This window comes from Phyllobates terribilis, unplaced genomic scaffold (assembly GCF_046119375.1).
Source record: "Phyllobates terribilis strain yellow unplaced genomic scaffold, ASM4611937v1 Scaffold_9__5_contigs__length_417890890, whole genome shotgun sequence".
NCBI lineage: Eukaryota > Metazoa > Chordata > Amphibia > Anura > Dendrobatidae > Phyllobates > Phyllobates terribilis.
In genome coordinates, this window is record NW_027362769.1 from 108,593,898 (window position 1) to 108,621,040 (window position 27,143).

Sequence of the window (27,143 nt, forward strand, 5' to 3'; positions counted from 1 at the left end):
CTGTGGTAGCCATGCTGGTTCAGTATGCCTTCAATTTTGAATAAATCCCCAAATGTGTCACCAGCAAAGCACCCCCACACCATCACACCTCCTCCATGCTTCACGGTGGGAACCAGGCATGTAGAGTCCATCCGTTCACCATTTCTGCGTCGCACAAAGACACGGTGGTTGGAACCAAAGATCTCAATTTGGACTCATCAGACCAAAGCACAGATTTCCACTGGTCTAATGTCTATTCCTTGTGTTATTTAGCCCAAACAAGTCTCTTCTGCTTGTTGCCTGTCCTTAGCAGTGGTTTCCTAGCAGCTATTTTACCATGAAGGCCTGCTGCACAAAGTCTCCTCTTAACAGTTATTTAGAGATATGTCTGCTGCTAGAACTCAGTCTGGCATTGACCTGGTTTCTAATCTGAGCTGCTGTTAACCTGCTATTTCTGAGGCTGGTGACTCGGATAAACTTATCCTCAGAAGCAGAGGTGACTCTTGGTCTTCCTTTCCTGGGGCGGTCCTCATGTGAGCCAGTTTCTTTGTAGCATTTGATGGTTTTTGCAACTGCACTTGGGGACACATTCAAAGTTTTCCTAATTTTTCGCACTGATTGACCTTCATTTCTTAAAGTAATGATAGCCACTCGATTTTCTTTACTTAGCTGCTTTTTTCTTGCCATAATACAAATTCTAACAGTCTATTCAGTAGGACTATCAGCTGTGTATCCGCCAGACTTCTGCACAACACAACTGATGGTCCCAGCCCCATTTATAAGGCAAGAAATCCCTCTTAATAAACCTGTCAGGGCACACCTGTGAAGTGAAAACCATTTCCGGTGACTACCTCTTGAAGCTCATCAAGAGAATGCCAAGAGTGTGCAAAGCAGTCATCAAAGCAAAAGGTGGCTACTTTGAAGAACCTAGAATATAAGACATATTTTCAGTTGTTTCACACTTTTTTGTTAAGTATATAATCCCACATGTGTTAATTCATAGTTTTGATGCCTTCAGTGTGAATGTACAATTTTCATAGTCATGAAAATACAGAAAAATCTTTAAATGAGAAGGTGTGTCCAAACTTTTGGTCTGTACTGTATATTGTACGTTCCAACCCTTGAGAGAGAGTCTCTGGTCAGAGTGGTGTAAGGAACACACCGGATTGGCTTCCAGGTCAAAATGAATGAGAAGAATCTAATAGGACTGGGCTCTAGCACCAGGAAAAAAAGATTTAAAACTTAACTTTTTTACTCTGTGACTGCTATGAATAAGGGTTCTTAACCCGAAACGCGTAAACTTATGGATCCATTTCTCTTTAACCTTTTTTTGCCCTCTTAACACTATGTTTTTAATTTCAAATGAAAAGTTATGTTTTAAAAGTTTTATTGGACTTTTCTTGTTCATTCAAAAGGAAGAGACAGAGGGGATCCCCACCCCCACTTTACCTTTTACCTTCTCACACGTAATTCCTGTGATGTGATCAGGACCCAGGGTACATTGAAGGACCCTAGGACTGTTGACTATATGCACTGTTGCCTGTTCTCTACCGCTACTCAAGCCTGTGTAAACTACAGTACACTTCACCACTGCAGCCAATCACTGAGCGCAGCAGCTGTGCTGATGTACATAGTACCTGCTGCTGAGCTAAGTGATTGGCTGAAGGCTTGATGTGCACTGTAGTTGCGATGTCACCACTGCAGCCAATCACTGAGCGCAGCAGCTGTGCTGATGTACATAGTACCTGCTGCTGAGCTAAGTGATTGGCTGAAGGCTTGATGTGCACTGTAGTTGCGATGTCACTGCTGCAGCCAGCAAAATGAAGACTGGAGCTGCGGCGGGGAGGCAGCACTGGACCCGGAGAAAGTAACAGCTGATTTCATCATTTTAACTCTGCGCTAGTTGTTAGAGAAAAGAGATTTGGAACCCCTATTATAGCAAACTTAGGTATGTCCTGACAACTATCTGTGTGCTATTAGTACACAGGTTAATGTACTGGTATGTAGGTAACGAAATATAAAAACAGAAAAGATATGAATATTACAAGTATTCTGGTCCTCAAGGCTAAAAGAGTTCCAAGAAATTAAATCTCAGGTACCTACTCTTCTTACACTATTTTTACATTTTCTAAGATCACGTTAGCACTGCCAAACTTTCAAGCTGATTTTGACACGTTATCACTAGTTTTTTTTCTGCAAAAGTATTTGAAATCCTCTTCACGAAAGAAAAGTTTACCTGTTGTGACTTCCGGTTCAAGAACTGGCATGTTGCCACACATGGATTAGTTTCTGACGCAGGCTGATCTGCAGCAGAAATCCGACGTTTAGCCTTTTTAATCAGTTTCGAAATTTTCAACCTGAAAAATCTGTCATCTGGACATGTACAAGGAGATAGACCTGTTCGTGTCGTCATCTTCTGTAAATTGCGTACTGTAAAAATGATGCATAGGCAAGTTCTGTAATAGACAATTTCATTCAGTTTAACTATAGATTTATGTTCTAGGAATATTTTAGGACAAAAGTTTTTAGAGATTTTTTTATTTTGCTCACTTATATAGCGCCATTAATTCCACAGAGCTCTACAGACATTATCATCGCTGTCCCCATTGGGGCTCACAATCTACATTCCCTATCAGTATGTCTTTGGAGTGTGGGAGGAAACCGGAGAACCCGGAGGAAACCCACGCAAACACGGGGAGAACATACAAACTGCTTGCAGATGTCGTCCTTGGTGGGATTTGAACCCAGGACTCCAGCGCTGCTATATATATATATATATAACTATATATTATATATTTATTACAGACCAAAAGTTTGGACACGCCTTCTCATTTAAAGATTTTTCTGTATTTTCATGACTTTGAAAATTGTACATTCACACTGAAGGCATCAAAACTATGAATTAACACATGTGGAATTATATACTTAACAGAAAAGTGTGAAACAACTGAAGATATGTCTTATATTCTAGGTTCTTCAAAGTAGCCACCTTTTGTTTTGATGACTGCTTTGTACACTCTTGGCATTCTCTTGATGAGCTTCAAGAGGTAGTCACCGGAAATGGTTTTCACTTCACAGGTGTGCCCTGTCAGGTTTAATAAGTGGGATTTCTTGCCTTATAAATGGGGTTGGGACCATCAGTTGTGTTGTGCAGACGTCTGGTGAATACACAGCTGATAGTCCAATACAACAGACTGTTAGCTGCTTTTTTCTTGCCATAATACAAATTCTAAGTAAAGAAAAACGAGTGGCCATCATTATTTTAAGAAATGAAGGTCAGTCAGTCCGAAAAATTGGGCAAACTTTGAAAGTGTCCCCAAGTGCAGTTGCAAAAACCATCAAGCGCTACAAAGAAACTGGCTCACATGAGGACCGCCCCAGGAAAGGAAGACCAAGAGTCACCTCTGCTTCTGAGGATAAGTTTATCCGAGTGACCAGCCTCAGAAATCGCAGGTTAACAGCAGCTCAGATTAGAGACCAGGTCACTGCCACACAGAGTTCTAGCAGCAGACACATCTCTACAACAACTGTTAAGAGGAGACTTTGTGCAGCAGGCCTTCATGGTAAAATAGCTGCTAGGAAACCACTGCTAAGGACAGGCAACAAGCAGAAGAGACTTGTTTGGGATAAAGAACACAAGGAATGGACATTAGACCAGTGGAAATCTGTGCTTTGGTCTGATGAGTCCAAATTTGAGATCTTTGGTTCCAACCACCGTGTCTTTGTGCGATGCAGAAAAGGTGAACGGATGGACTCTACATGCCTGGTTCCCACCGTGAAGCATGGAGGAGGAGGTGTGATGGTGTGGGGGTGCTTTGCTGGTGACACTGTTGGGGATTTATTCAAAATTGAAGGCATACTGAACCAGCATGGCTACCACAGCATCTTGCAGCGGCATGCTATTCCATCCGGTTTGCGTTTAATTGGACCATCAGTTATTTTTCAACAGGACAATGACCCCAAACACATCTCCAGGCTGTGTAAGGGCTATTTGACCAAGAGGGAGAGTGATGGGGTGCTACGCCAGATAACCTGGCCTCCACAGTCACCAGACCTGAACCCAATCGAGATGGTTTGGGGTGAGCTGGACCGCAGAGTGAAGGCAAAAGGGCCAACAAGTGCTAAGCATCTCTGGGAACGCCTTCAAGATTGTTGGAAGACCATTTCCGGTGATTACCTCTTGAAGCTCATCAAGAGAATGCCAAGAGTGTGCAAAGCAGTCATCAAAGCAAAGGGAGGCTACTTTGAAGAACCTACAATATAAGACATATTTTCAGTTGTTTCACACTTTTTTGTTAAGTATATAATTCCACATGTGTTAATTCATAGTTTTGATGCCTTCAGTGTGAATGTACAATTTTCATAGTCATGAAAATACAGAAAAATCTTTAAATGAGAAGGTGTGTCCAAACTTTTGATCTGTACTGTACATATTCATTTTTATACTTCTATTGTATCAGATAATCTTGACCGCAGACTGGTTACACTTTAAATAGTAACTTATTGCATGTGCTGTCAGGGGCCGGAGCCATAGGTTATCTCTCTCTGTGTTTTCTTTACCAGAATAAGTCCTTTTTCTTGGGAATTTCCATGATTGTGAATAGCATTGATTGAGAGCAGCAGAACATAACAATGCAAGAAAGTGTTACTCATCCATTGCTCACTACCATCGCTGCTGCTTGTTCTCTATATCTGCCGTCTTAACCTCTTCGTTGGCAGACGCTTCCTGCAATCCATATTTTTGTCACATTTTTCCAGTGCTTCAGCTCTCTTCTGGTTAAGTAATAAAAAAAAAGCCTTGCGTAGGGGGGAAAACGGGGGTGGGTTTCTGAGTAGATGAATACATAAGGACTGCTGCTTGGTTTCATTGGTTAGATATCCTCTTATTGTGGTCTGTGTAAAGCAGCGTGACTACTAAGCCCCTTCTCCCTCCTCCTTCTCTAAGCCGGTATCTCCAGTCTCCCAGAGCATCCTCCTGAGCTGCACTTCTAATTCACCGCCTGGGCTTTTCATACCATATGGACATTGTGGTTTTTGCATGTATTTTTTTTTTTATTGCATCTGGTCCGTAAATGGAAGCAAAGCGACTTTGGCATCTCTTAAGCGCACAGTTCCTATACTCCTGGTTTCCTAATAAGCTTCTGTCTCTGGATCACAAGCTAATACCACAGAGAAGTTCCCATCTGCCCTGACCGTCTGATAAGGCCCACCTACGAGATGTGTTCTTAGACGCTCTGGTGTTATTTTTCTATTATTTATTTTCGGCATTTTTGCTGGTATATGGTATTTTTATCATTTTTCTATTTATTTTACTAATACAAAAAATAAGTTTTTGTCTATATATATTTTTTAAAATCATACATTATATCAAAAATGCCGTCTAAAGAGTCACAATCCAACCTAAAATACGTAAAGTCTAGTTGGAATCCCAGAAAACATGAGAGCCAGCAGCAGGATCTGTTGGCGGCCGCGCTGGGCGTGAAGCTGAACTCTCGGAAGACTTCTTCAGCTACTTTGTGGCAACCTCTGAAACTGTTTGCTTATTCACAGCTAACGTCCCTGGTAAGAAGAGCAACCCTAAAGGAAAACGAACAGGTCCCCAAGTATGAGAAAGTCCACAATTTTAAGGTAAGACCTCTCTGCAGGTTGGCCATATCTTTTCATTGGTGTTTTGTGTTTGTTTGTTTTTTGTTTATTTTTGCTTTTTTTTTTTTATTATCTCTGATTATTGAATATTAACCTGTCATTTTATCCTATATATCAAATTTATTTTTAGCAGTTTTTTTTTAAATCCTTTGCAGACTTAGCTTTTACATTGGAAGACCTGTACCAAAGGCAAAAATGTTGACACAATGCATATATATCTGCAAGCGACATATAAACCACCTCTCCTGTGTTTGATATGATGCAGGACCTGATCTAGATTGTATCACTGGGGGCAGGGGGGGGGGCTGGATCACTGGGGAGGGGGGGGGGGGAGACTGTATTACTGGGGGGGGAGCCTGTATCACTAGGGGGGAAAGCCTGTATTACTGGGGGGGGGGGAGCCTGTATCACTAGGGGGGAAAGCCTGTATTACTGGGGGGGGGGGGCTGTATCACTAGGGGGGCAAGCCTGTATCACTGGGGGTTGGGGGCCTGTATCACTGGGGGGGAAAGCCTGTATCACGAGGGGGGGGAGAAGCCTGTATCACTGGGCGGGAAGCCTGTATCGCTGGGGGGGGGGGACCTTGTATCACTGTGGGGGGGGGGGACCTTGTATCACTGTGGGGGGAAGCCTGTATCACTGGGGGTGAGGAGGCCTGTATCACTGGGGAGGGAGGGGGGACTGTATTACTGGGGGCAAAGCCTGTATCACTGGGGAGGGAGGGGGGACTGTATTACTGGGGGCAAAGCCTATATCACTGGGGGGTGGGGGCCTGGATCACTGGGGGGAAAAGCCTGGATCACTGTGGAGGGGAAAGCCTGTATCACTGGGGTGGGGGCCTGTATCACTGAGGGGTGAAGAGGCCTGTATCACTGGGAGAGGAAGGCTGTATTTGCAAGTGCCTTTTAAAGGGCACCTCCTCAGTGGCTCAATGCATTTACCATTGTTGGACCTTTATACCTTTCATATTTCAGAAAGTCCACTTGCAAAACTGAGTTTGCACAAGGATATTCTCTGTTATATTTTACCGCAGATAGCCTTACGACAATATTGTAGGTTTATATGCGCACACTGTATTGGCAGCAGATGTGTTAGCAGGAAAAACACTTTTTTTGCAAGCTCTTTTTCTTGCTTTTTCTTTTTCACGCTTAAATGGAATTGACATGCTGCATATGTGGAAAAACACTTTGATGGCTAAAATTTTCAAGGGAAAAAAAAAGAATTTCAGAAATCTCATTCACGTAGCTGTTACTGTAAAGCTCTGCATTTTTTCCTGTGGCAAAAACGCAGCATGTGAACAAGCCCTGAGAGTTATGGTAATGTAGCACAAAAGTTAGATTATTTTGTGTAAATGAAGAAGGCGTCCTTAGCACCACTTAAACTACTTTAAGAACGAATTTCATAAAACCTTCCCTATACCTGAGTCAAAAATGACCCTAAAAGATCATTCTAGCCACAGTGACTACTTCAATACCTGAGCCCTTATAGGTAACACGTGGCTTTTGACTATGAACACACATGACTTCATGGTCATTATCGGCTGTGTTATCACCAGGCCTAAGTGATGTGATGGTGTTTGCAGAGCCTAGGCTTTCTCTAGATGTTCCATATAAACGCATTGATACATAGGTGAACTTTTCTAAGGTCCCATCAATAATGGCTCCTGCTGTAATTGCCAATTATCCTCGGATATAATAATTTTTTTTTATTTAATGATCTTTTTGAGCCATTTTTTCCCCCTTGTAAGCCTAGAATCCGTCATTAGAAGAAACATATGCTCCTCCACGCAGATCAGCCAGATGGTCGGGAGCTCTTGTCTGGCTTTTCTCTGGGATTAATGAAGTGTCCTGACTCGCCTACAAGTGTCTATTGAATGAATTGACACTGGCAGATACTGTCTTTAGTGTAATGTAAATGATTTTTTTTTTTTTACAATGACGTTCTCACATTTTGAGTTGCCCTGACATAATCTGAGACAGTGCTGCCTATTAATTATATGTACTGCCTATGAATTAATATGCAAATCTGTCCCTGCGTACATGCCAGCGACAGATTGGGGGACTTCTTTGTCCATCGTACAGTAGATGGGGCACAAAATCTCCTCTTAATTAAAAAAAGAACTGAGGACACAGCTGCCATTGTAGGGAGCACAGGATTCCCTCTGGAGCCTGATCCTTGATGGTTCAGCACTTATAATCCATTTTTATGTTTCGCTGTACTATAACAATCATTATATAGAGATCTGCACAATTTGCAGTCTGGTTGGTTTTTGGTTTTGGTCACCTTACCGCTGATTTCTGGTTTAGGATGTGGGTAAAGCTTGTCCAGATGGCTACTTCTGTACATTGAGTACCACTAGGAAATCAATGCATTGAAATGGCGTACAATATGGACTGCAACTTGGAAAGTACAGAATGGGAAACAATGGCCATAATGAGCCCTGTGCAGATGGAGAATATTTTTATGGGGCAGTCTGTGCCATTCAGCATCTGTAGAGGCCAGCGGGCACTTCAGTTTTATTGCCCAGTGACTTGAGATCTCCTCTTCTATCCAATCTAAAAAGCCATTTCTTGCTTTATTACTCCTTACAAGACAAAATATCAGATAGACCATAAAAGTTTAATGGCCTGTACTGCTCCTCTGTATGCTCCCAGCTTTATATGGAAAAAAGTTGTGCCGTCAGATTCCACATGACAGATATTCTTCTATAGAGGCATTTCTGTTACCATATTTCTATACAATTTGGTCCCCTAAGTGGTAATGCTCCACAGTACCAAGCTATAGGGAAACAGTCCTGTGCAGAGCAATCTGCACAAAGCCTTAGGGTTTCCTTGTACACTGTGGATTTTTTTAATGATTGCGAGAGAAAAAAAATCCGCAGTCTTTCAAAGTATCGGCAAAGTGGGAGAAATTTATCAAAATCATCCGCGTGTTATATAAGAAATCTGCAGCATAAATTGACTTTCAGAGCAGATTTTTAATCCTGAGCATGTTAGTTTATGAACTTTTTCAGTGCGGCAGATCTATATGAAACATGCATCAAAAGACTAACTATTTGTTGCAGATTGTGACACTGCAGAAAATATATGCAGCGCATTCGTCCATTTTGTCTGACCTGTTTCCAAGAATGCAATGTAGGGCCCTTTTAGCTGGCCAACCGTGATCGTTAAACGGATGACAGTCGGCTGCATGCAAGCCAATCAGCGGCTGTTTAATGGTCTCTTTAGACGGAACGACCACACATCCAGGAACGCCTAGGCTGTGTGCCCACTATGGGTTTTTCAAGCGTTTATGCTGCGGAATTTCCGCAGCGTAAACGCCTCAAAAACGCTTGGTAATCCGCCCCCCATGGTCCCCAATAACAAGCCGCACTGTCAATGCCCATGCTGTGGATTTTTCTGCAGCGTTTATGCTGCGCTAAAAAATCCGCAACATGTCCATTAATTTTGCGGACACGCAGCGTAATCGCCGCCATTGACTTGCATTGAGACGCATATAATCCGTGTCAGTACATTTGTACACACGGATTATATGCGTTTCAATGTGCAGATGGTACCCAGTTCTGGAGGAGAGAAGACTCTCATCCAGACCTGGGTACCATTGTACCTGTGAAAAAAGAACAAAATAAAAAATAAAGATTATATTTACCTTCTGACGGCCGCTGCAGCGCTTCTCCTCTTTTGCCGGTACATCGCGTTGGACTGTAGGACCTGCGCTGACGTCACAATCATGTGATGGCAGGTCCTTCAGTACAGTGTCCCGCGATCAGCTGGCAGCCAGAACAGGAGTGCAGCAAGACTCCGTGGGCCATCAGAAGGTAATTTTTTTATTTTTTACCATTCTTTTACGGTCACACTATATAAATCTATGCCTGTTGCATGGATTTATACAGTGTGACCTAGTTGTCAAGCACTTTCCAAGTGATGCTAAAATCGCCTGGAAAGCGCTTGTCAATCCACATGCGGAAACGCATGTGAAGAACGCTTCAAATCCACATATATTTGGCAGGAAAAACGCATGTACAATCCGCATGTACAATCTGCATGCGTTTTTTCTGCCAGGGAGATGCAGAAATGATGCAGAAATTTTCTGCTTCATTTCTGCATCGTGGGCACATAGCCTTACTATCGTTCTGTGCATATTGAATTTATTTATTTATTTTACTCACTTATATAGCGCCATTAATTCCACAGCGCTTTACAGACATTACCAGCACTGTCCCCATCGGGGCTCACAATCTACATTCCCTATCAGGATGTCTTTGGAGTGTTGGAGGAAACCGGAGAACCTGGAGGAAACCCACGCAAACACGGGGAGAACATACAAACTCCTTACAGATTTAATATCATTATCTGCAATACATTGCCTGTTTACACAGGATGATGTGCTGCCAAGAACGATTATTTTTTTTAAGCCTGCTAAAAAACCGTCCCACCCAACAAATGCGCATTTTACTCATTTGTCGGATGATTGCCGGCCTGCTGATAATCAGGAAACAGTCTTTGAAAGCAACATGAACTTCATGAGCGCTTCTGCAGGGGTTGTCATTCATGTTTCCCAGATGCATGAAGGGCCAATCTGCACAGCTATGTGGTGAATCATCCACTACTACTTTACAGGGAAACTTATCTAATCAAGAGTCTGATTAATCTTAGAGAATATCTTTACCAACCTAACAGAAGAGGACAACTTGAAACACTTTTTTTCTCAGTGGCTGCTCTTGCCTGGCCTCTTGGATTGGCCATGTCACTGCAATGGTCATATGTGTTGACATATCATCTCAGGAGGCCATTATACGATGACCAGCGAGGACCAGAGAAGTGTTGCAAGGGGATAGCTAAGTCTACGTTTAATCCTAAAGGTAATTTGTCAGCAGGTTTTTGCTACTTCATCTGAGAGCAGCATAATGGAGGAAGAGAGACCCTGATTCCAACATTTTATCACTTAGATTACTGGGAGCGGCAGTTGTGACACAATCCGAGCTTTTAGATATTGCATGAAGCAGAGCTGAGAAAGCTAACCCCACCCACTCCAGGCTATGTATGTATATTGTCTATTGACAATAAGCTGCTTATCAGAGAAGGGGCGTGGCCAGACAACTAAGCAGCTAGTCCTGGCAATAATGTCCTAGTGATAAAACCTTCACTAAGTAAATAACAGCACACAGCTTGCTAAGTGACACATTGTTGAATTCCGTATTTTAACCCCTACCTCATGCTGTCCTCAGATTACATAGCAAAAAACCCTACTGACAGATCCCTTTGAATGAGTATCAGCACATGCAGGTTCAGCTGCGGGGCTGTTCAGTCTTGATTTTCAATTTCCTTCTTCCCTATTGAATTCAATATTAAAATTCTGCATCAAATCTGCGCTCTGTTTGTGACATGAGCACAGATTTAATAGGTGCGGAGCTTCAGCATCTGAGAATGGCCATTGCACAGAGTATGGAGCCAAACAGCACGGCTCTGCTCAGTGTTCATCCAGCCACCACCGGGAGCTCTAAACAGATGATCAGTGGGGATGCTGGGTGACGGACCCCCATTGATCTGACATTAATGACCTATCCCAAGGATAGTTAGGAGCGATGAGCGCAAGTGCTCATTACTCAAGTTTGCCGAGGGTGCTCGGATATGCACCGAGTATCGCGGGTGCTCGAGTGACATGTTCGAGTCCCCGCGGCCACATGTTTTGTGGCTGTTAGACGGTCACATAACATGCACGGATTGCCTGACATACACAGAGGAGATTGCCTGACATACACAGGAAATACTTGCATAGTTTGTGGCTGTCTAACAGCCGCGAAACATGCGGGTGCAGGGACTCAAACTTGTCAATCGAGCACCCGCGATACTCTGTGCATGCCCGAGCACCCTGGGCAAACTGGAGTAACGAGCACTTGTGCTCATCACTAGTGTTGAGCGATTATGTTCTATTAACCCTTTCGCCGAGTATGCTTGGGCCGAGCTCCGAGTATTTACTGCTGCTCGGTGATATGGTTGAATCTCCCGTGTGCATGATTTGTGACTGTTTGACAGCTTTATTATATGTGAGGAATGTCTATTTCTTACACATTCCTCACATGTAATAAAACTGTCAAACAGTTACAAATCATGCACACGGGAGATTCAACCTTATCACCAAGCAGCTGTAAATACTCGAAGCTCGGCCCGAGCATACTCGGACAGAACATACTCGCTCAACACTACTCATCACTAATAGGTAATCAACATCGTAAAGCCAGAAAACCACTTTAATGCAGAATTGACATATTGTGGCTGCTTGAAAAAAAATATCTGACTTTTTTCAAAGTCGCCACAAAAAAACACTACAGTTCTACCGCAAACTCAACATGTGAATGCAGTCTAGTGCTATATAGATGGATAGTTTGGTCATATCTATAGCTGCTGGAAACTTTTCATCATTCAGGGTTTTGTCCTTTCTAACGCTCGTTGTATGTGTCCTTATCACGGTGTCATCTTGCTATTTTACCTTGTCAGCATCACCGACCTGAATGACACTTTCTATTTCTCTCCAGCCTCTCCTATGCTGGTGAGTGGAGTTCAGCGCTCGAATGTCACTTTTTTGCAGCTTTGACAGCCACAGGCAATGAATATAAATGCACTCGCTTTCCCTTTGGCAGCAAGGAGATTGAAAATATTCTGATTGTTGATGCACGAGGCTGACAGCAATGAAAATCTACTATATAATCACGTCTTCTGCTGTGCTGAATTAGCCGGAGTAATGGCTTGATTTCCATTGTGCCATCATACATATAAGTCATTGTGCATTTAAGTCATGTGTGATTCAGTGTTCACCCACATATCTGTACACTAGTGGGGGAGTTATACGCTGCCGCCTGTATAAAGGGCAATGTAATTGATTCTGTAAGCAAAGATCGCATGATTTTATATCACATCGCAGTCAGCCGCACTCTCAACTCCAACCCAGACTGCGACTGACGTTTCGGATGATGTCCCAAAGGGTCATTGTACGCAGAATTCTACTTTAATAACCCCCCTTGGGTTCAGTTCACAACTTTTGAAAGCAATTTTTAGGTTCCCACTCGCCGTCATATACGGCATAAAATGGAGATTATATGTAGGATTGGGCACTTTTCTGTATGGTCATTGTATTTTTTGCTTTTTACAGGTACACACGTTCAGGGGTCCTCATTGGTGTGAATACTGTGCCAACTTCATGTGGGGGCTGATTGCTCAGGGAGTAAAATGTGCAGGTATGTCTTCTAGCGTCTTTTGGAAATAAAATACTTGCATGGTAAAGTAAATGTATGACATTTAGGGAGACCCCTAGTACATCATATAGATGGTAAGGAGAGCTTATCGCTTTGGTATTATTTGCAAATATTGGAAAACCATATATTTTGAACAGATGCCATCTGCTCCCAGGTTTTAAAAAAACAAAAATATAAAATGTGCATTTTTTTTACTGTATGCATGCCTGAGGGTCTAATGTAAAAACAACATATTTAAGGGTTATGTTTTTGAGATTGTATTGAATTGCTAATATGACCAATTGTATATCTGTATGCAATTCCAGATGAGTTAAAGGGGTTGTACGGCCTTGGGATACAAGTCTGTCGTCACTTTATGTAACGGCAGACTTGTGAAACCTCATAGCGCGAGCATTGCGCACTGTCAGGATTCGCCGGCACTAGGAGCGGTGGGCGCATGGCCGCAAGTATGTGATTTGCATACATGTGTTCACATGCCGACTAGACTTTATTCGGCCTCTCTCAATAGAAGCTTATTGAGTGTGACCGGATACGTCTAGTTGGAATGCGGCCAGTGCCGGCGCAAACATCGGAGAATCCTCACAGTGCGCAGTGTGCGTGCTGTGAGGATTCACAAGTCTGCAGTCACATAGAGTAACTACAGACTTGTACCCCAAGGTTGGACAACCCTTTTAAGAGTGTACAAATTCTTTAAGTCTTCCTACTGACGTTGGGTATGTTACTTCAACCCTCGTCTGGCAGTTTGACTATGTAGTCTACAGGACATTTCACGCGATACCTGTACTTCCTTGGTGGTAAATAAACTATACTGTTCATATGATAATTTCAAGACTCTCTAGGAACTATTGAAATGGAGCAGATTCGCTTATTATAACTATTCACCTTTTGAAAGGAGTTGTGAAAAGATCATTAGTTGCTTCCAGCTGTAAAAAAAAATAACTAAACCCATGATACTCACCTACCGGCACCCACCTGGACCCTGCGCAGGCTGCTCTGCTGTTTATATTGACACAGGAAGAGGAGACGTCACCACTAAACCAGCAACAGGACCGCCATGGGCTGTGATTGGCTGCAGCGGTCTGGTGATTTAAGTGCTTAATCGGATGTTTTTTTGGGGACGTGTGCTGCTCATGTCTCCTAACTGCTGCAGCCGATCACAGGCCATAGTAACCTCAGTGTTGGTGGAATGGTGACGTCTCCTCCTGTGTAAGATTTGGGTGGGTGCCGGTAGGAGAGTATCACTTAATTTTCTATTCAGAGCTGTAATAACAGCACATAAATAATGTACATGTAAAGCAATCGTGCACAGATAAGAGGTAGCAACATGTATCAATGCTTTTGACATTATTTTGACTTGTCATTATGATCATCGTGAATGAGTTAAAAGGTAAATTCTGCTCTTCTACGTCTGATCTGTGTAGGTTGTAGTACTGACTAATGAACTGGATATAGATGATGATCTCCAATTTTACTGTGAAAAAGAACATATCCTGTTAATATGTGGTATCGCCATGTGTTGATGGCGATGACTATTTAATTTCCGTGCACCATCTGTGTTTATGTACCGCACGTACAGTACATCCGCTTTTTTTATCCTCAATCTACTTCTCAGAGTCTGAGTTTGAAAATGAACAGATTGATGCCAAGTTACGAACAAGATGTATATTTCTATAGAAAGCAGTGTGGAGCATTCAGTGGCGCGGAGCATGCATAGCGAATAGGGTTGAGCGAGTATGTTCTGTCCGAGTATTCTCGGGCCGAGCTTCGAGTATTTACAGCTGCTCGGTGATATGGTTGAATCGCTCCCGTGTGCATGATTTGCGACTGTTTGACAGTTTTATTACATGTGAGGAATGTCTATTTCTTACACATTCCTCACATGTAATAAAGCGGTCATACAGTTGCAAATCATGCACCTTGGAGCGATTCAACCATATCACCGAGCAGCAGTAAATACTCGGAGCTCGGCCCGAGCATACTCGGCGAAAGGGTTAATAGAACATACTCGCTCAACACTAATAGCGAATCTAAGGCTAGTTGAACACTGCGTCTTTTTTTTTTTTTTTTTTTTGGTGCATTTTGCCTGAAATCTACCAGAATAAACTCCCCATAAAATGTACATAATGCGCAGCAATGTTAAAACGAATTGCTGTGCCCAAAACCTGCACAGCAACTCGTTTTAAAATTGCTGTCTATTACGTACATTTTATGGAGTGCTTTTCCTGGTGTATTTCGGGCATAAACAGCCTAAAAAAAGACGAAACCTTTTATGTTATGGAAACCCTGATGCGGTTAAAGAAGTGACGTTCTCATTCTTCTGTCCTGGTGGAAGCCACCCACTCTCTCTATATGTAACAGTACAGGGTGACAGACGCCCTCCGGTGAAGCCACTTCAAGAAAACCTCCGCCGGCATTTTCCTGAAGTTGCTTTGCCTGGGAAAACTCGGCAGCGGTGTCAGAGTCCAAAACACTCCTGGTGCACATGGCCTAAGAGCGCTTTCCTGCATAATATATGGCTGGTGGACTTTTTTTTTCTTTTCGAAGTGGCATTTATAGGTGTTTTAGGCTTCAGGGTAGGAGTAGGCCAACATCCATAAATGGCTTCATTGTGTTCAAACAACTTTTGATAGGTTTTACCATCTCATGAAGCCACTAGGATATGCTGTCACTTTAAGATCTTGTGGGTTCGATATTTGGGACCCCACCAACTCCATGAGTGAAGGGCGGAGGGGATTGGGATGGTGAACAGGGCTACGTATATAAACATTGGTTGGTTATCGAAGGTTAGTAAAGTGGGTCTTTTCTGCCAGAAACAGCTCCACCCGTGTTCATGGGTTGTGCATGGTATTACAGCTTAGTACAGTCCTATTTACTTGAATTGAGGTTTTATACTAGCCATAATCCACAAACATAAGTGGCATTTTCAGAGGGACTTGACCTGACGACTCTCCGCAAGATCTGCCAACCGTTACAGGAGTTGTTTGAGGAGTCATGTTATATTTGAGCGGAGTAGACATCGACTGTGGTTAACGAGAGCACCATAGACCAAGGCAGAGCTTTGAGAGATCATTTCTGTTTATTCTTATTAACCCCTTTAAGGTCCACGGCCAGTGTGGACATCTCACGTGCTAACCTGTGCCTAGTGAAACGTGCCATGAAAGCTGGCTCCTTCCCAGTACTCGAAGCCTCGGGGATGGTTAGATCCCAGTTCATGCAGGGATAGGACAAGAGCTGAATTCTATTCATAGACCTCGGTAGACCATCTGCAGCCTACGGTTCAGCTCCAATGTCAGCCGATGTGGAAGCGTATTAATTCTTCAGTTTACTCATCTGTGCGTAATATAAATGTGCTCAGATATTTCGTTTAATTCATGGCATTTCTAGGTCAGCTATCGCCATAACCTCATTGCAAGCCTACACAATCTTTCTGTAAGTGAGGGACATAAACAGAGGTATAAGTCCATGGTCTTACCACATGTACAGTGTGGCCCCATAGGCGTAACCGATATTCACATTAAGATGGGGCAGATCAACTATCCAAAAGCACAACATCGCCCCCTGGCAGTACCATCTGGTCAGTGGATTTTTCAAAGCGGGACCCGTGGCAATCGTCTTATTACTGACCCATCTTCATAAGACCACCTTTATCTTATGCTGAAGCGCATTGGTGGCAGGGATTGGAGTAGCCGTACACATTAATCACTGTCATTTCAGCAAACTTTGCAAGGATCAGTAGTAAAGTTGTTAATATACATTATTATTATGAAGTTTCTTATAATCAGAGAAATGGACTTCTTTCTCCACTTATTAGCCACTTCTTCCACTGCCTCCTGAATTTATCATCCACTCCTGGTCAAAGCAAGACAGACTGACACCACAGTGAGGTGTCAGGTTACACTTATTCTACTCTATTAAGAAAGGAGGAGGAGTGAAGAACGTTCAGCGCAGTGAGAGACCATGCAGACACAGGCAGATCGAGCTAGCAAATTTTATTTTACTTAAGTGCTGGATTCACAACTACACTGCTCAGTTGTGTTGTATAATGTCCTTAAAGCTGCTTCTGTCTGTGTGCTGTAGAGACAGGAGAGCAGGAATCTGTGTGTGCTGTGTATATGAAACATCATAGCAGCTTGTATCCACCCACCAGCTCAGAGAGAACTGACAATTGGAGCCTGCAGAGGGAAAAACTGCAAGAGACAAGTCATATATAGTGGCCAGAAATAGTGTTATTCCTCATGTACACACGACACCTTATTTTGAGACTTGCCTGAAATTGCAAGTGAACATCAGCTAAACCTGCTAAATCATTAGTTATTTATGGTGTTCTCCGACAGCAGATCAGATGCAGGATTGGACATGTTCAAAATCAAAATGCCCCATCCTTTGATCTCAGAGGAGATAAACCGCCTCCAGAATCTGGTTCCCTAGGGAACACATGCACGCTCGTCTGAGTGTGCATGTATATAGGGCAGCAAGCCAGAAAACACATGATTGAATCTGCTTGCAAATGGAGCGCCATATAGTATTTTCTTTAGTGCCATAACATTTTTTTTTCCCCATCGTTATCTTGATTTTATTCTCTACCTTAGATGGGATTTTATTGCTTCCTTGCACAAAGCGAATCCCCAAACACCTTGTTCTGACACCTTTAAGCGATCTGAAGTCTCCTTACATCGTGTCATGGAAAATGTCGCGTGTTAGTTGGGACCATATTTAGTTTTTGCCTTGCACGAAATGTTAAGTGCTCATAATTATCTGCTGTCATCCTTCAATACCCAGCCCTGTCACTGACGCTCTGTGACATTTCACTGTGTCCTGCCAGTTCTGGGGATGTCAAGATGACGGGACATTAGAAAATTGTATTACCAGCTCAAGTGTTTTCAATTTAATGTAAACCTTTTGTTACTTATTGTTTATCTAAACATATGCATAGATTTTATAGAAACGACCATTTAATTATCTCTATAGGATGATGATGTATGGAGAATGAGCGGGGACGGAACGTATAATCCCTTTTAAAGGGATATTCCCATCTGTTAAACTGATGCATTCTAGCAAATGGGTCAACACTTTACAAGATGGAAATGCTCCTTTAAATATTGATAGTGAGTAGATGGAACGTTTTGACTCCCTTTTTGCAATGTCCTCTAATTTTGATTTCCAGATTGTGGATTGAACGTTCACAAGCAATGTTCTAAGATGGTTCCCAATGACTGTAAGCCGGACTTGAAACACGTCAAGAAAGTTTACAGCTGTGACCTCACCACTTTAGTGAAAGCGCACAACACGAAGAGGCCGATGGTGGTGGACATGTGTATACGAGAAATAGAGTCTAGAGGTAAGGCTTCACGATCTACTTGAGTTCATCGTCTCAATAAGAAGTCCTGTAGCACGCTGCTAAAGGGGTTGTATCAGGTTAAACAGGCGGCCTATGGAGAAGTGTAGTGGTGTTCCTAGAAGAAAGCAGCCATGTTTTTCCTCCTCCAACCCCTTATAATTTGTAGATAAATAATATTGTTAGATACTGCTGCTTGATGTGCATGTGTAGATCAAGCCTGCAGGTGAAGTCCATGGGTGGTTTGTAGTCCATGGGTGGTTTGTAGTCCATGGGTGGTTTGTAGTCCATGGGTGGTTTGTAGTCCATGGGCGGTTTGTAGTCCATGGGTGGTTTGTAGTCCATGGGCGGTTTGTAGTCCATGGGCGGTTTGTAGTCCATGGGCGGTTTGTAGTCCATGGGCGGTTTGTAGTCCATGGGCGGTTTGTAGTCCATGGGCGGTTTGTAGTCCATGGGCGGTTTGTAGTCCATGGGCGGTTTGTAGTCCATGGGCGGTTTGTAGTCCATGGGCGGTTTGTAGTCCATGGGCGGTTTGTAGTCCATGGGCGGTTTGTAGTCCATGGGCGGTTTGTAGTCCATGGGCGGTTTGTAGTCGATGGGCGGTTTGTAGTCGATGGGCGGTTTGTAGTCGATGGGCGGTTTGTAGTCGATGGGCGGTTTGTAGTCGATGGGCGGTTTGTAGTCGATGGGCGGTTTGTAGTCGATGGGCGGTTTGTAGTCGATGGGCGGTTTGTAGTCGATGGGCGGTTTGTAGTCGATGGGCGGTTTGTAGTCCAATAATCTTTATTGTAAATCCAGTAAAATCTATAATGTACAGAAGAGTTTTTACTGATCTAACTATTAAGAGTTGGTTCAACTCAGAAACCAACATCCCCATCTTGTAGTAATTTCCCAAAAATGCCATGATCATCGTGGGGGCTCTGATGCCTGCAGGCCATATGAACCAGCATCAGGGGCCACGTGTTTGTGACCCCTGCTCTAAAGTCAGATAAAAATGTTAACAAAATGACTTTTCTTATTTTTTTACATTATTATGGATTTGTTTTAACAGGGTTGAATTCAGAAGGATTATACAGAATATCAGGTTTTACTGATCTCATTGAAGATGCCAAAATGGCCTTTGACAGAGGTACAGCACTGAAATCTCTGTATTTCTTTTATATTTGCAAATCCTGTATTTCTAATGAATGTAAAAATTGACCATAGATCATAGGATTAAGGCTCTGTTCACATTTTTGACATTTTATTTTTAACCGTCAGCAAGGGACAGACCGCATTGACCTACATTGGGGTCCATCAGGCTTTGACCAGATGTCCATAGTTTTGATGGGGAGAATGGAGCTACATGCTGCTTGATTATGATTTTTTTTCTGTCAAATATGAAGTAGACTCTGAATAGAGCCTACATTGCAAATGTGAACCTAGCCTTAGCTTTCCTTTAATAATTAACGCAGAATATCCTGTTCATCCTGTTTTCTTTTTTTGTAGATGGTGAGAAGGCTGATATATCTGTAAATGTATATGAAGACATAAACATTATAACTGGTGCACTGAAATTATACTTCAGGGAATTGCCAATCCCACTGATAACATATGACGCTTACCCCAAGTTCCTCGAGTCTGCAAGTAGGTACACAAATACCAATGTTAACTTTACTGTCTCTTAAGCATCAGGTTCTTAACCTTTACATCTGTAACCACAATATGGAATGGGGCAGAGGTGATTATTAAAACCAACATATAAAGTATCACTCCAGTATCTTGTTTTTACTTCCATTTGTCCTATTCACTGGTCCCCAATATGTGTAATTCAACTAAATATTACCTTATTTTTTATCTCAAAATTCACAGTATACTTATCTTCCTTTCGGTCATGTGATCTGATGGTGATCCCTTAGGATTTGCATGACTCTGAAGGGGGTCGCCAGTTCATCAGAACTTAATAAATGATGAAACTGTAAATGTGGATTATAGCACTAGATCTCTCAACAGAGGGTGGATAAAACTCCTATCACAGATAAAGATGATGACTGCACAGTGCATGGCACACAGTTCTAATATATGTGATCACCGTTCAGCCTCCCCTGACTGTGTACTTATAATCTATTAGTTTATTTATGAGAATACAGTAGGAGAGGATAATCACAGTGTTACCACATCAGGCAGTCATCTGCTGATGCATATTGGGATTGATAGCAGATGAAAAAGGGGACTGAACCCCAGGTACGGGGATTACAGGGTTTTTTCTTTGTTAAAGGGGTATTCCCATCTCCAAGATCCTATCCCAATATGTAGTATGTGTAATAATAATAATATTAGCAAATGCGTCCAATTAGAAATGTAGTATAGTTCTTCAGCTTAGCTATGTTGCTTACGCCATGTGCAGGGCATAGTAATAGCTTAGATATCAATGGTTACGACCACTCATGTAGAGACAGTCAATTAGTTAGTTGTCATAACGTAGCCATACCTAAGCTACTGCAATGGCACGAACATGGGGTAAGTGACGTAGCTAATCTGAAGAACTATACTACATTTCTAATTGGAGGCATTTGCTAATATTATTATTACACATACTACATATTGGGACCAGATCTTGGAGATGGGAACACCCCTTTAATTTTTTGATACTTCCATCACATCTGCCTCAGAGTCTCCATTATAGATTAATTTGCTTGTGAGAAAATCGCAATGCACGATTTGTAGCGTTTCCATTGAGAGGCTCCTTATCCGAAGCTGATGAGCCCCAAAACTGGGTCCATTGGGTTCTGGAGGTGTCTATGGATCCAGCACAGCAATGAAGCTCCAGAAATAAATAAAATAAATAAAATATAAACCTTGAAAGATTTAAAGATAAAATTGACAAAGACACAATATGGTCTCCCGGTAGCTGTGATAATGTGCCTGTATCAATGGAGGCTGCTTTTTACAGGAGTTTTGTAAAACACATCTGTTCTTTGTATTTCTCATTTCTAGTTGAATCTCCCTATACACGGTTGATGTGCTCTGCAGTAATCAGATTAATTTCATCATTGCCTGGTTTAATCTGTAGATTAACCTCAGTTTTTCTCTTCTTTTTCAGAGGCTGTGGACCCGGACGCACAGTTAGAAGCTCTTCATGAAGCTTTGAAGCTGCTACCTCCCGCACACTGTGAAACACTGCGGTATCTCATGGCCCATCTGAAAAGGTAAATACGGCTAAGCACATCAAATGCTGGAACGCTTTTGGAACAGAGCATTGTTTTAGCTTTAAAGCTCTTCTTAGTCCTTCCTCAGGAGGGGGAAATTATTCCATGCCCACTGGCTGTGTAACCGTTTTTCAGTTTGCCAGGTTCCCAGGGCTCTCACAGCATTAACTGCTAATTGGTCACGCTGAGCTACATGATACATTTTCTGTAATCCCTTCCCTTTATCGTTGCACGCAGTCCTATTATAGAGTATGTGCTGCCGACAAGATAACAGAATTAGCCGATGGAATAATAGGTGCCAAAACAAACATTTAGCGGCCACGTTTTACTGTAAGAACATGTTTAATGTGAATATTTTGCCTCCTTGTTCAAAAATGGCAAAGTTTAAAATGGTAAATGTGTCAGTAGGATGTGAATTGTAATTAGCAGACATTCTCCGATCCTATTGTCCTATCGGGACAATGCAGCTATCCGGATTCTAGAATATATCACCTCTCCTATAATGTAAGGAAGAAAATCTTTGCATCTCCTATTGTGCAAGGGTCCCCTGACTTGTGAATTGAAGGTTAGACGTTGCCGATAGACTGCAGACCCAATAAATTTGCTGTGATTATGGTTATGGAGATGATTTTGTTTAATGCCCCATAGTTCTAAAGGTAGAAAATGGCTTAAAATCGCAAAAAGCCTCAATAAATCTCCTGGCGCTCTAGAATCACTAAAGATCTTAGTTTACTTAAAGGGAACATATTATGTTCCCAAACGCTATTACTTGCAAATATTGGGTTAATCTGCAAATAAAGCTGCCGTACTAAAAGCACAGCTACTGGGAAGAAATGAACTTTATTCCTCCCTGTAGCCTCCGGCTTTCAGTCATGTAGGCGTGCCAGCGCAGCATCAGTCACCATTAAGTATACTGTGAGTCGTGGCTATAAGCACCCCCTGGCACATTGACTGACAGCCGGCACAGCGGTGTATCAGTACAGCAACTGTTATCCGGGTATGCTTACAGCTGTCACCCACTATGTACTAAGCGGTGACTGAAGCCGTGACGGCACACCTCTAACTTTTTCTCCCGGCAGTCTCTGGCTATCGGTCAATTTATTCCCGTTAGCCAAGCTGTCAGTGCGGCAGCTTTAGAATTAACCCTATATCTGTACGTTAATAGTTTTGGGCACATGGCAGGTTCCCTTTAATTCCAGCGATGACACACTGTCTACCCCCATGACCTCTGCAGCCAATCAGACTGCGTGAGCAGTCTCCTGCTGTCCACCATGGAGTCCATTGATTGGCAGTAGGAGTCACATGCCGAGAAATAGATACCAGCGGGGACCACCAGAACAGGGGAGAATTTACTGTATTACTGCCTTTTGCTTAATTTTAGTCTCTCATGGAAAACTCCTTTTAAGATCTCTTTACACGGAATGATTATTTAAAACACTAACAAATGATCCATGGTGTAAAACCTCACCTCCAGGCATCAAAACTATCCTAGCAGCTCGGTAATGGCTGTCGCAATAGCCGTACACTAGACTAATCTGCAAGATTAGGATTATATAGGGGTTATCTCATCCCTAAAACCTGCATCCATATGCCTTATCAGAATCATGCTCGGGACCCCAATCTATGAATCAAAATGGTGAGCCAATTTGTAAGACTGTCTCCATCCATGCACTTCATGGTTGATTGATTTGAGCAAAATGATTTGCACCGCCCGGGCCGAGGAAGCCAACCACAGAAGTGAGGAATGCACTAGTTGGGCTGTCACAGAGGACCAGGGAGGTTTGAATCTTTTTGCTCAACTTTAAGGATTGATCATTTGTTTCAAAGGTTATTACGAGAACAGGGCTTCAGAGCCACAGGAACAGGGCTTCAGAGCCACAGGAACAGGGCTTCAGAGCCACAGGAACAGGGCTTCAGAGCCACAGGAACAGGGCTTCAGAGCCACAGGAACAGGGCTTCAGAGCCACAGGAACAGGGCTTCAGAGCCACAGGAACAGGGCTTCAGAGCCACAGGAACAGGGCTTCAGAGCCACAGGAACAGGGCTTCAGAGCCACAGGAACAGGGCTTCAGAGCCACAGGAACAGGGCTTCAGAGCCACAGGAACAAGGCTTCAGGAACAGGGCTTCAGAGCCACAGGAACAGGGCTTCAGGAACAGGGCTTCAGAGCCACAGGAACAGGGCTTCAGGAACAGGGCTTCAGAGCCACAGGAACAAGGCTTCAGGAACAGGGCTTCAGAGCCACAGGAACAGGGCTTCAGAGCCACAGGAACAGGGCTTCAGAGCCACAGGAACAAGGCTTCAGGAACAGGGCTTCAGAGCCACAGGAACAAGGCTTCAGGAACAGGGCTTCAGAGCCACAGGAACAGGGCTTCAGAGCCACAGGAACAGGGCTTCAGAGCCACAGGAACAGGGCTTCAGAGCCACAGGAACAGGGCTTCAGAGCCACAGGAACAGGGCTTCAGAGCCACAGGAACAAGGCTTCAGGAACAGGGCTTCAGAGCCACAGGAACAGGGCTTCAGGAACAGGGCTTCAGAGCCACAGGAACAGGGCTTCAGAGCCATAGGAACAGGGCTTCAGAGCCACAGGAACAAGGCTTCAGGAACAGGGCTTCAGAGCCACAGGAACAGGGCTTCAGGGCCACAGGAACAGGGCTTCAGAGCCACAGGAACAGGGCTTCAGAGCCACAGGAACAGGGCTTCAGAGCCACAGGAACAGGGCTTCAGAGCCACAGGAACAGGGCTTCAGAGCCACAGGAACAGGGCTTCAGAGCCACAGGAACAGGGCTTCAGAGCCACAGGAACAGGGCTTCAGAGCCACAGGAACAAGGCTTCAGGAACAGGGCTTCAGAGCCACAGGAACAGGGCTTCAGAGCCACAGGAACAGGGCTTCAGAGCCACAGGAACAGGGCTTCAGAGCCACAGGAACAGGGCTTCAGAGCCACAGGAACAGGGCTTCAGAGCCACAGGAACAGGGCTTCAGAGCCACAGGAACAGGGCTCCAGAGCCACAGGAACAAGGCTTCAGGAACAGGGCTTCAGAGCCACAGGAACAGGGCTTCAGAGCCACAGGAACAGGGCTTCAGAGCCACAGGAACAGGGCTCCAGAGCCACAGGAACAGGGCTCCAGAGCCACAGGAACAAGGCTTCAGGAACAGGGCTTCAGAGCCACAGGAACAGGGCTTCAGAGCCACAGGAACAGGGCTTCAGAGTCACAGGAACAGGACTTCAGAGCCACAGGAACAGGGCTTCAGAGCCACAGGAACAAGGCTTCAGGAACAGGGCTTCAGAGCCACAGGAACAGGGCTTCAGAGCCACAGGAACAAGGCTTCAGGAACAGGGCTTCAGAGCCACAGGAACAGGGCTTCAGAGCCACAGGAACAGGGCTTCAGAGCCACAGGAACAGGGCTTCAGAGCCATAGGAACAGGGCTTCAGAGCCACAGGAACAAGGCTTCAGGAACAGGGCTTCAGAGCCACAGGAACAGGGCTTCAGGGCCACAGGAACAGGGCTTCAGGGCCACAGGAACAGGGCTTCAGGGCCACAGGAACAGGGCTTCAGAGCCACAGGAACTGGGCTTTGCAGGGCCCCAGTGTGAATGGAGTGGAGGTGTGCATGTTCGATCTCCATTTCTTGCCTGCTGAAGAAAGCGGAGTACATCACTGAGTACATTCCCAGCAGAGCTCCACCATGCACCCCACCACTTCATTCAAGACAGGTCTGCAGAGCTCCATTCTTGTGGTTTCCAAGCCGCCATTTCGTGATTATTGAGGTGGATCAACGGTTGGACCCCCAGCAATCATTAGGTTATCCCCTGTAGTATATGGATAGGACATAACTTTCAATCCTGGGAATAACCCTTGAAATGATGGGCTTGTAATACTACACTATATGTAAGACTGCCTATTAGAAACAATGGACATCCCTAAAATGTTTTACAATCCCCTTCTTCCTCCATTGCTCCAAGTCTGGATGGTCCCATTACAATAGGACTTAGTGCAGATGTGCCCTGTGTGGCCTTTCGTTTTGTATTAATGTAAATCCGTGTGTAATGTGAGTAATACCGTCATTGTTACACTGCAGTGTGACAGGCTTTATTACGACTAACTCATTAGACAATCCGCACTATATTGCGTTCTCGCGTCCTTTTGGCATCAGGATGACAGCGATGAGGCCGTGTCTTAGCAACCTCTAATAGGTCTTTCCCTCTGAGTAATGTCACCGCCTGTGATAAACTAGAACCGAAAGGTCCGCTATGCTTTTGGGGCAGAAGTGGATTTATTTGCATGTTCTGGTTTTCCTGCAATGCCCTACAGATAACCCCTAATTTAGATGCACGACTGGCATAATGAGATGTAATTTTGTATCCCCTGCAGGGTAACTCTCAACGAGAAGGACAACTTAATGAACGCAGAGAACCTTGGCATAGTGTTTGGACCGACTCTAATGCGAGCGCCAGAGCTGGATGCCATGGCGGCACTAAATGACATCCGTTATCAGAGACTAGTGGTGGAAATGCTCATCAAGAACGAAGACATCTTATTTTGAACAGAAAAAATGAAAATAAAAAATATGAGCAGTAATCCCGGAAGATGAAGGAAAGGCGGATCCCTACAGCGTACCGTTAAAGTGTGCTCGTCACCTATGTGTAGTGCGCCAACCATACTTTGGACTCTTAGTAGCCAGGAAACCATCTGTCAGTTCACTAGGACTTCAATGAGGCATGACGCACTTTGTAGAGGCTTCCATCTTGTAGACAGTATTTAGTAGATCTCCTCCTGGTTCGCTAAGTATCACTCAAGCATGAGGAACCCGGAGGAGCACAAGTCGTGGACCAAGCCAGAATTCATAAGCATGCGGCCTGAGCTAGTCACATCACTGAGGCATCAGACACTTTTTGCCTCCGCTTTATCAAGGCTTAGGGTACACTTTACTAGCGCTTTGTACACACAGGACAGAAATGACGCCGTTTCTATATTGTTTTAGCTGTGGCAATCAATGCTATTGTGAAAGCGGTAATGTCTCCCCCTCGGCCATTACTGCTCCGTGGTTTACAGTGTAACCGAGATTGTAAATGGCTGCATGTATGTCTCCGTTTTTGTCGGAGCTCTCCTTAAAAAGATATCTTCTAGCTAAACGGGTCGTGACTGTAAATCAGCATGTTTGTTCCCCGGTGTAACATTATTGTGATTCTCTTCTTTTATGTTCAGCATAATCCTATTAGGATAATGAGTTTGTGAAGCGGTTACCTTAATAACATTTCTATCGCACAGTTTTCTCTTCCTTTCATCTTTTCTTTTTTTTTTTTTTTGTGCATATTATGGCAGGTTCATTTTTTTTTGTTCTTTTTCCATGAATCGAGAGATGATGTTTTTACAATGTTTACTGACCTGTTTGTGTGGTGATGGCGGTATGTGCTGCAATGGTTAATTATTTTTTTTTTTATGTATTTTTGTATTTTTCATCTGGCATGCACCTATTAATTTATTAAACCTAGATTTTAGAAAACCCATGTCTGTGTCTATTCAACAGTCTGTATATAAGCATGGATTCACTGAAGAGGATAAAGAGCACAGAATAATCCAAGGATTTAACCTGCGGCATACACCGAAATTATAGGATCCCATGACGCCCCAAGTAAACTCAATGTCCTTCATAGATCAATATAAAATAATGAGATTCCTGATTTGAAACGCGTTACCTCCTCGTGTAATGATCCATCTCGTGCATTGCGGAACGTAGACTTT

General features: G+C 43.6%; 1 protein-coding gene across 1 annotated transcript in view; it reads left to right on the plus strand.

Moving 5' to 3' along the window:
- Positions 1-26,904, plus strand: part of CHN1 (chimerin 1) — a 120,491-nt gene extending 93,587 nt beyond the window's left edge. The window contains exons 8-14 of the mRNA XM_073646898.1: positions 5,530-5,607; positions 12,775-12,859; positions 18,042-18,215; positions 19,264-19,341; positions 19,701-19,838; positions 21,295-21,400; positions 25,773-26,904. Coding sequence (XP_073502999.1) covers positions 5,530-5,607; positions 12,775-12,859; positions 18,042-18,215; positions 19,264-19,341; positions 19,701-19,838; positions 21,295-21,400; positions 25,773-25,944 — 831 coding nt within the window. The 3' untranslated portion in view covers positions 25,945-26,904. The remainder of the gene's footprint in view (positions 1-5,529; positions 5,608-12,774; positions 12,860-18,041; positions 18,216-19,263; positions 19,342-19,700; positions 19,839-21,294; positions 21,401-25,772) is intronic.
- Positions 26,905-27,143: the final 239 nt, after the last annotated feature.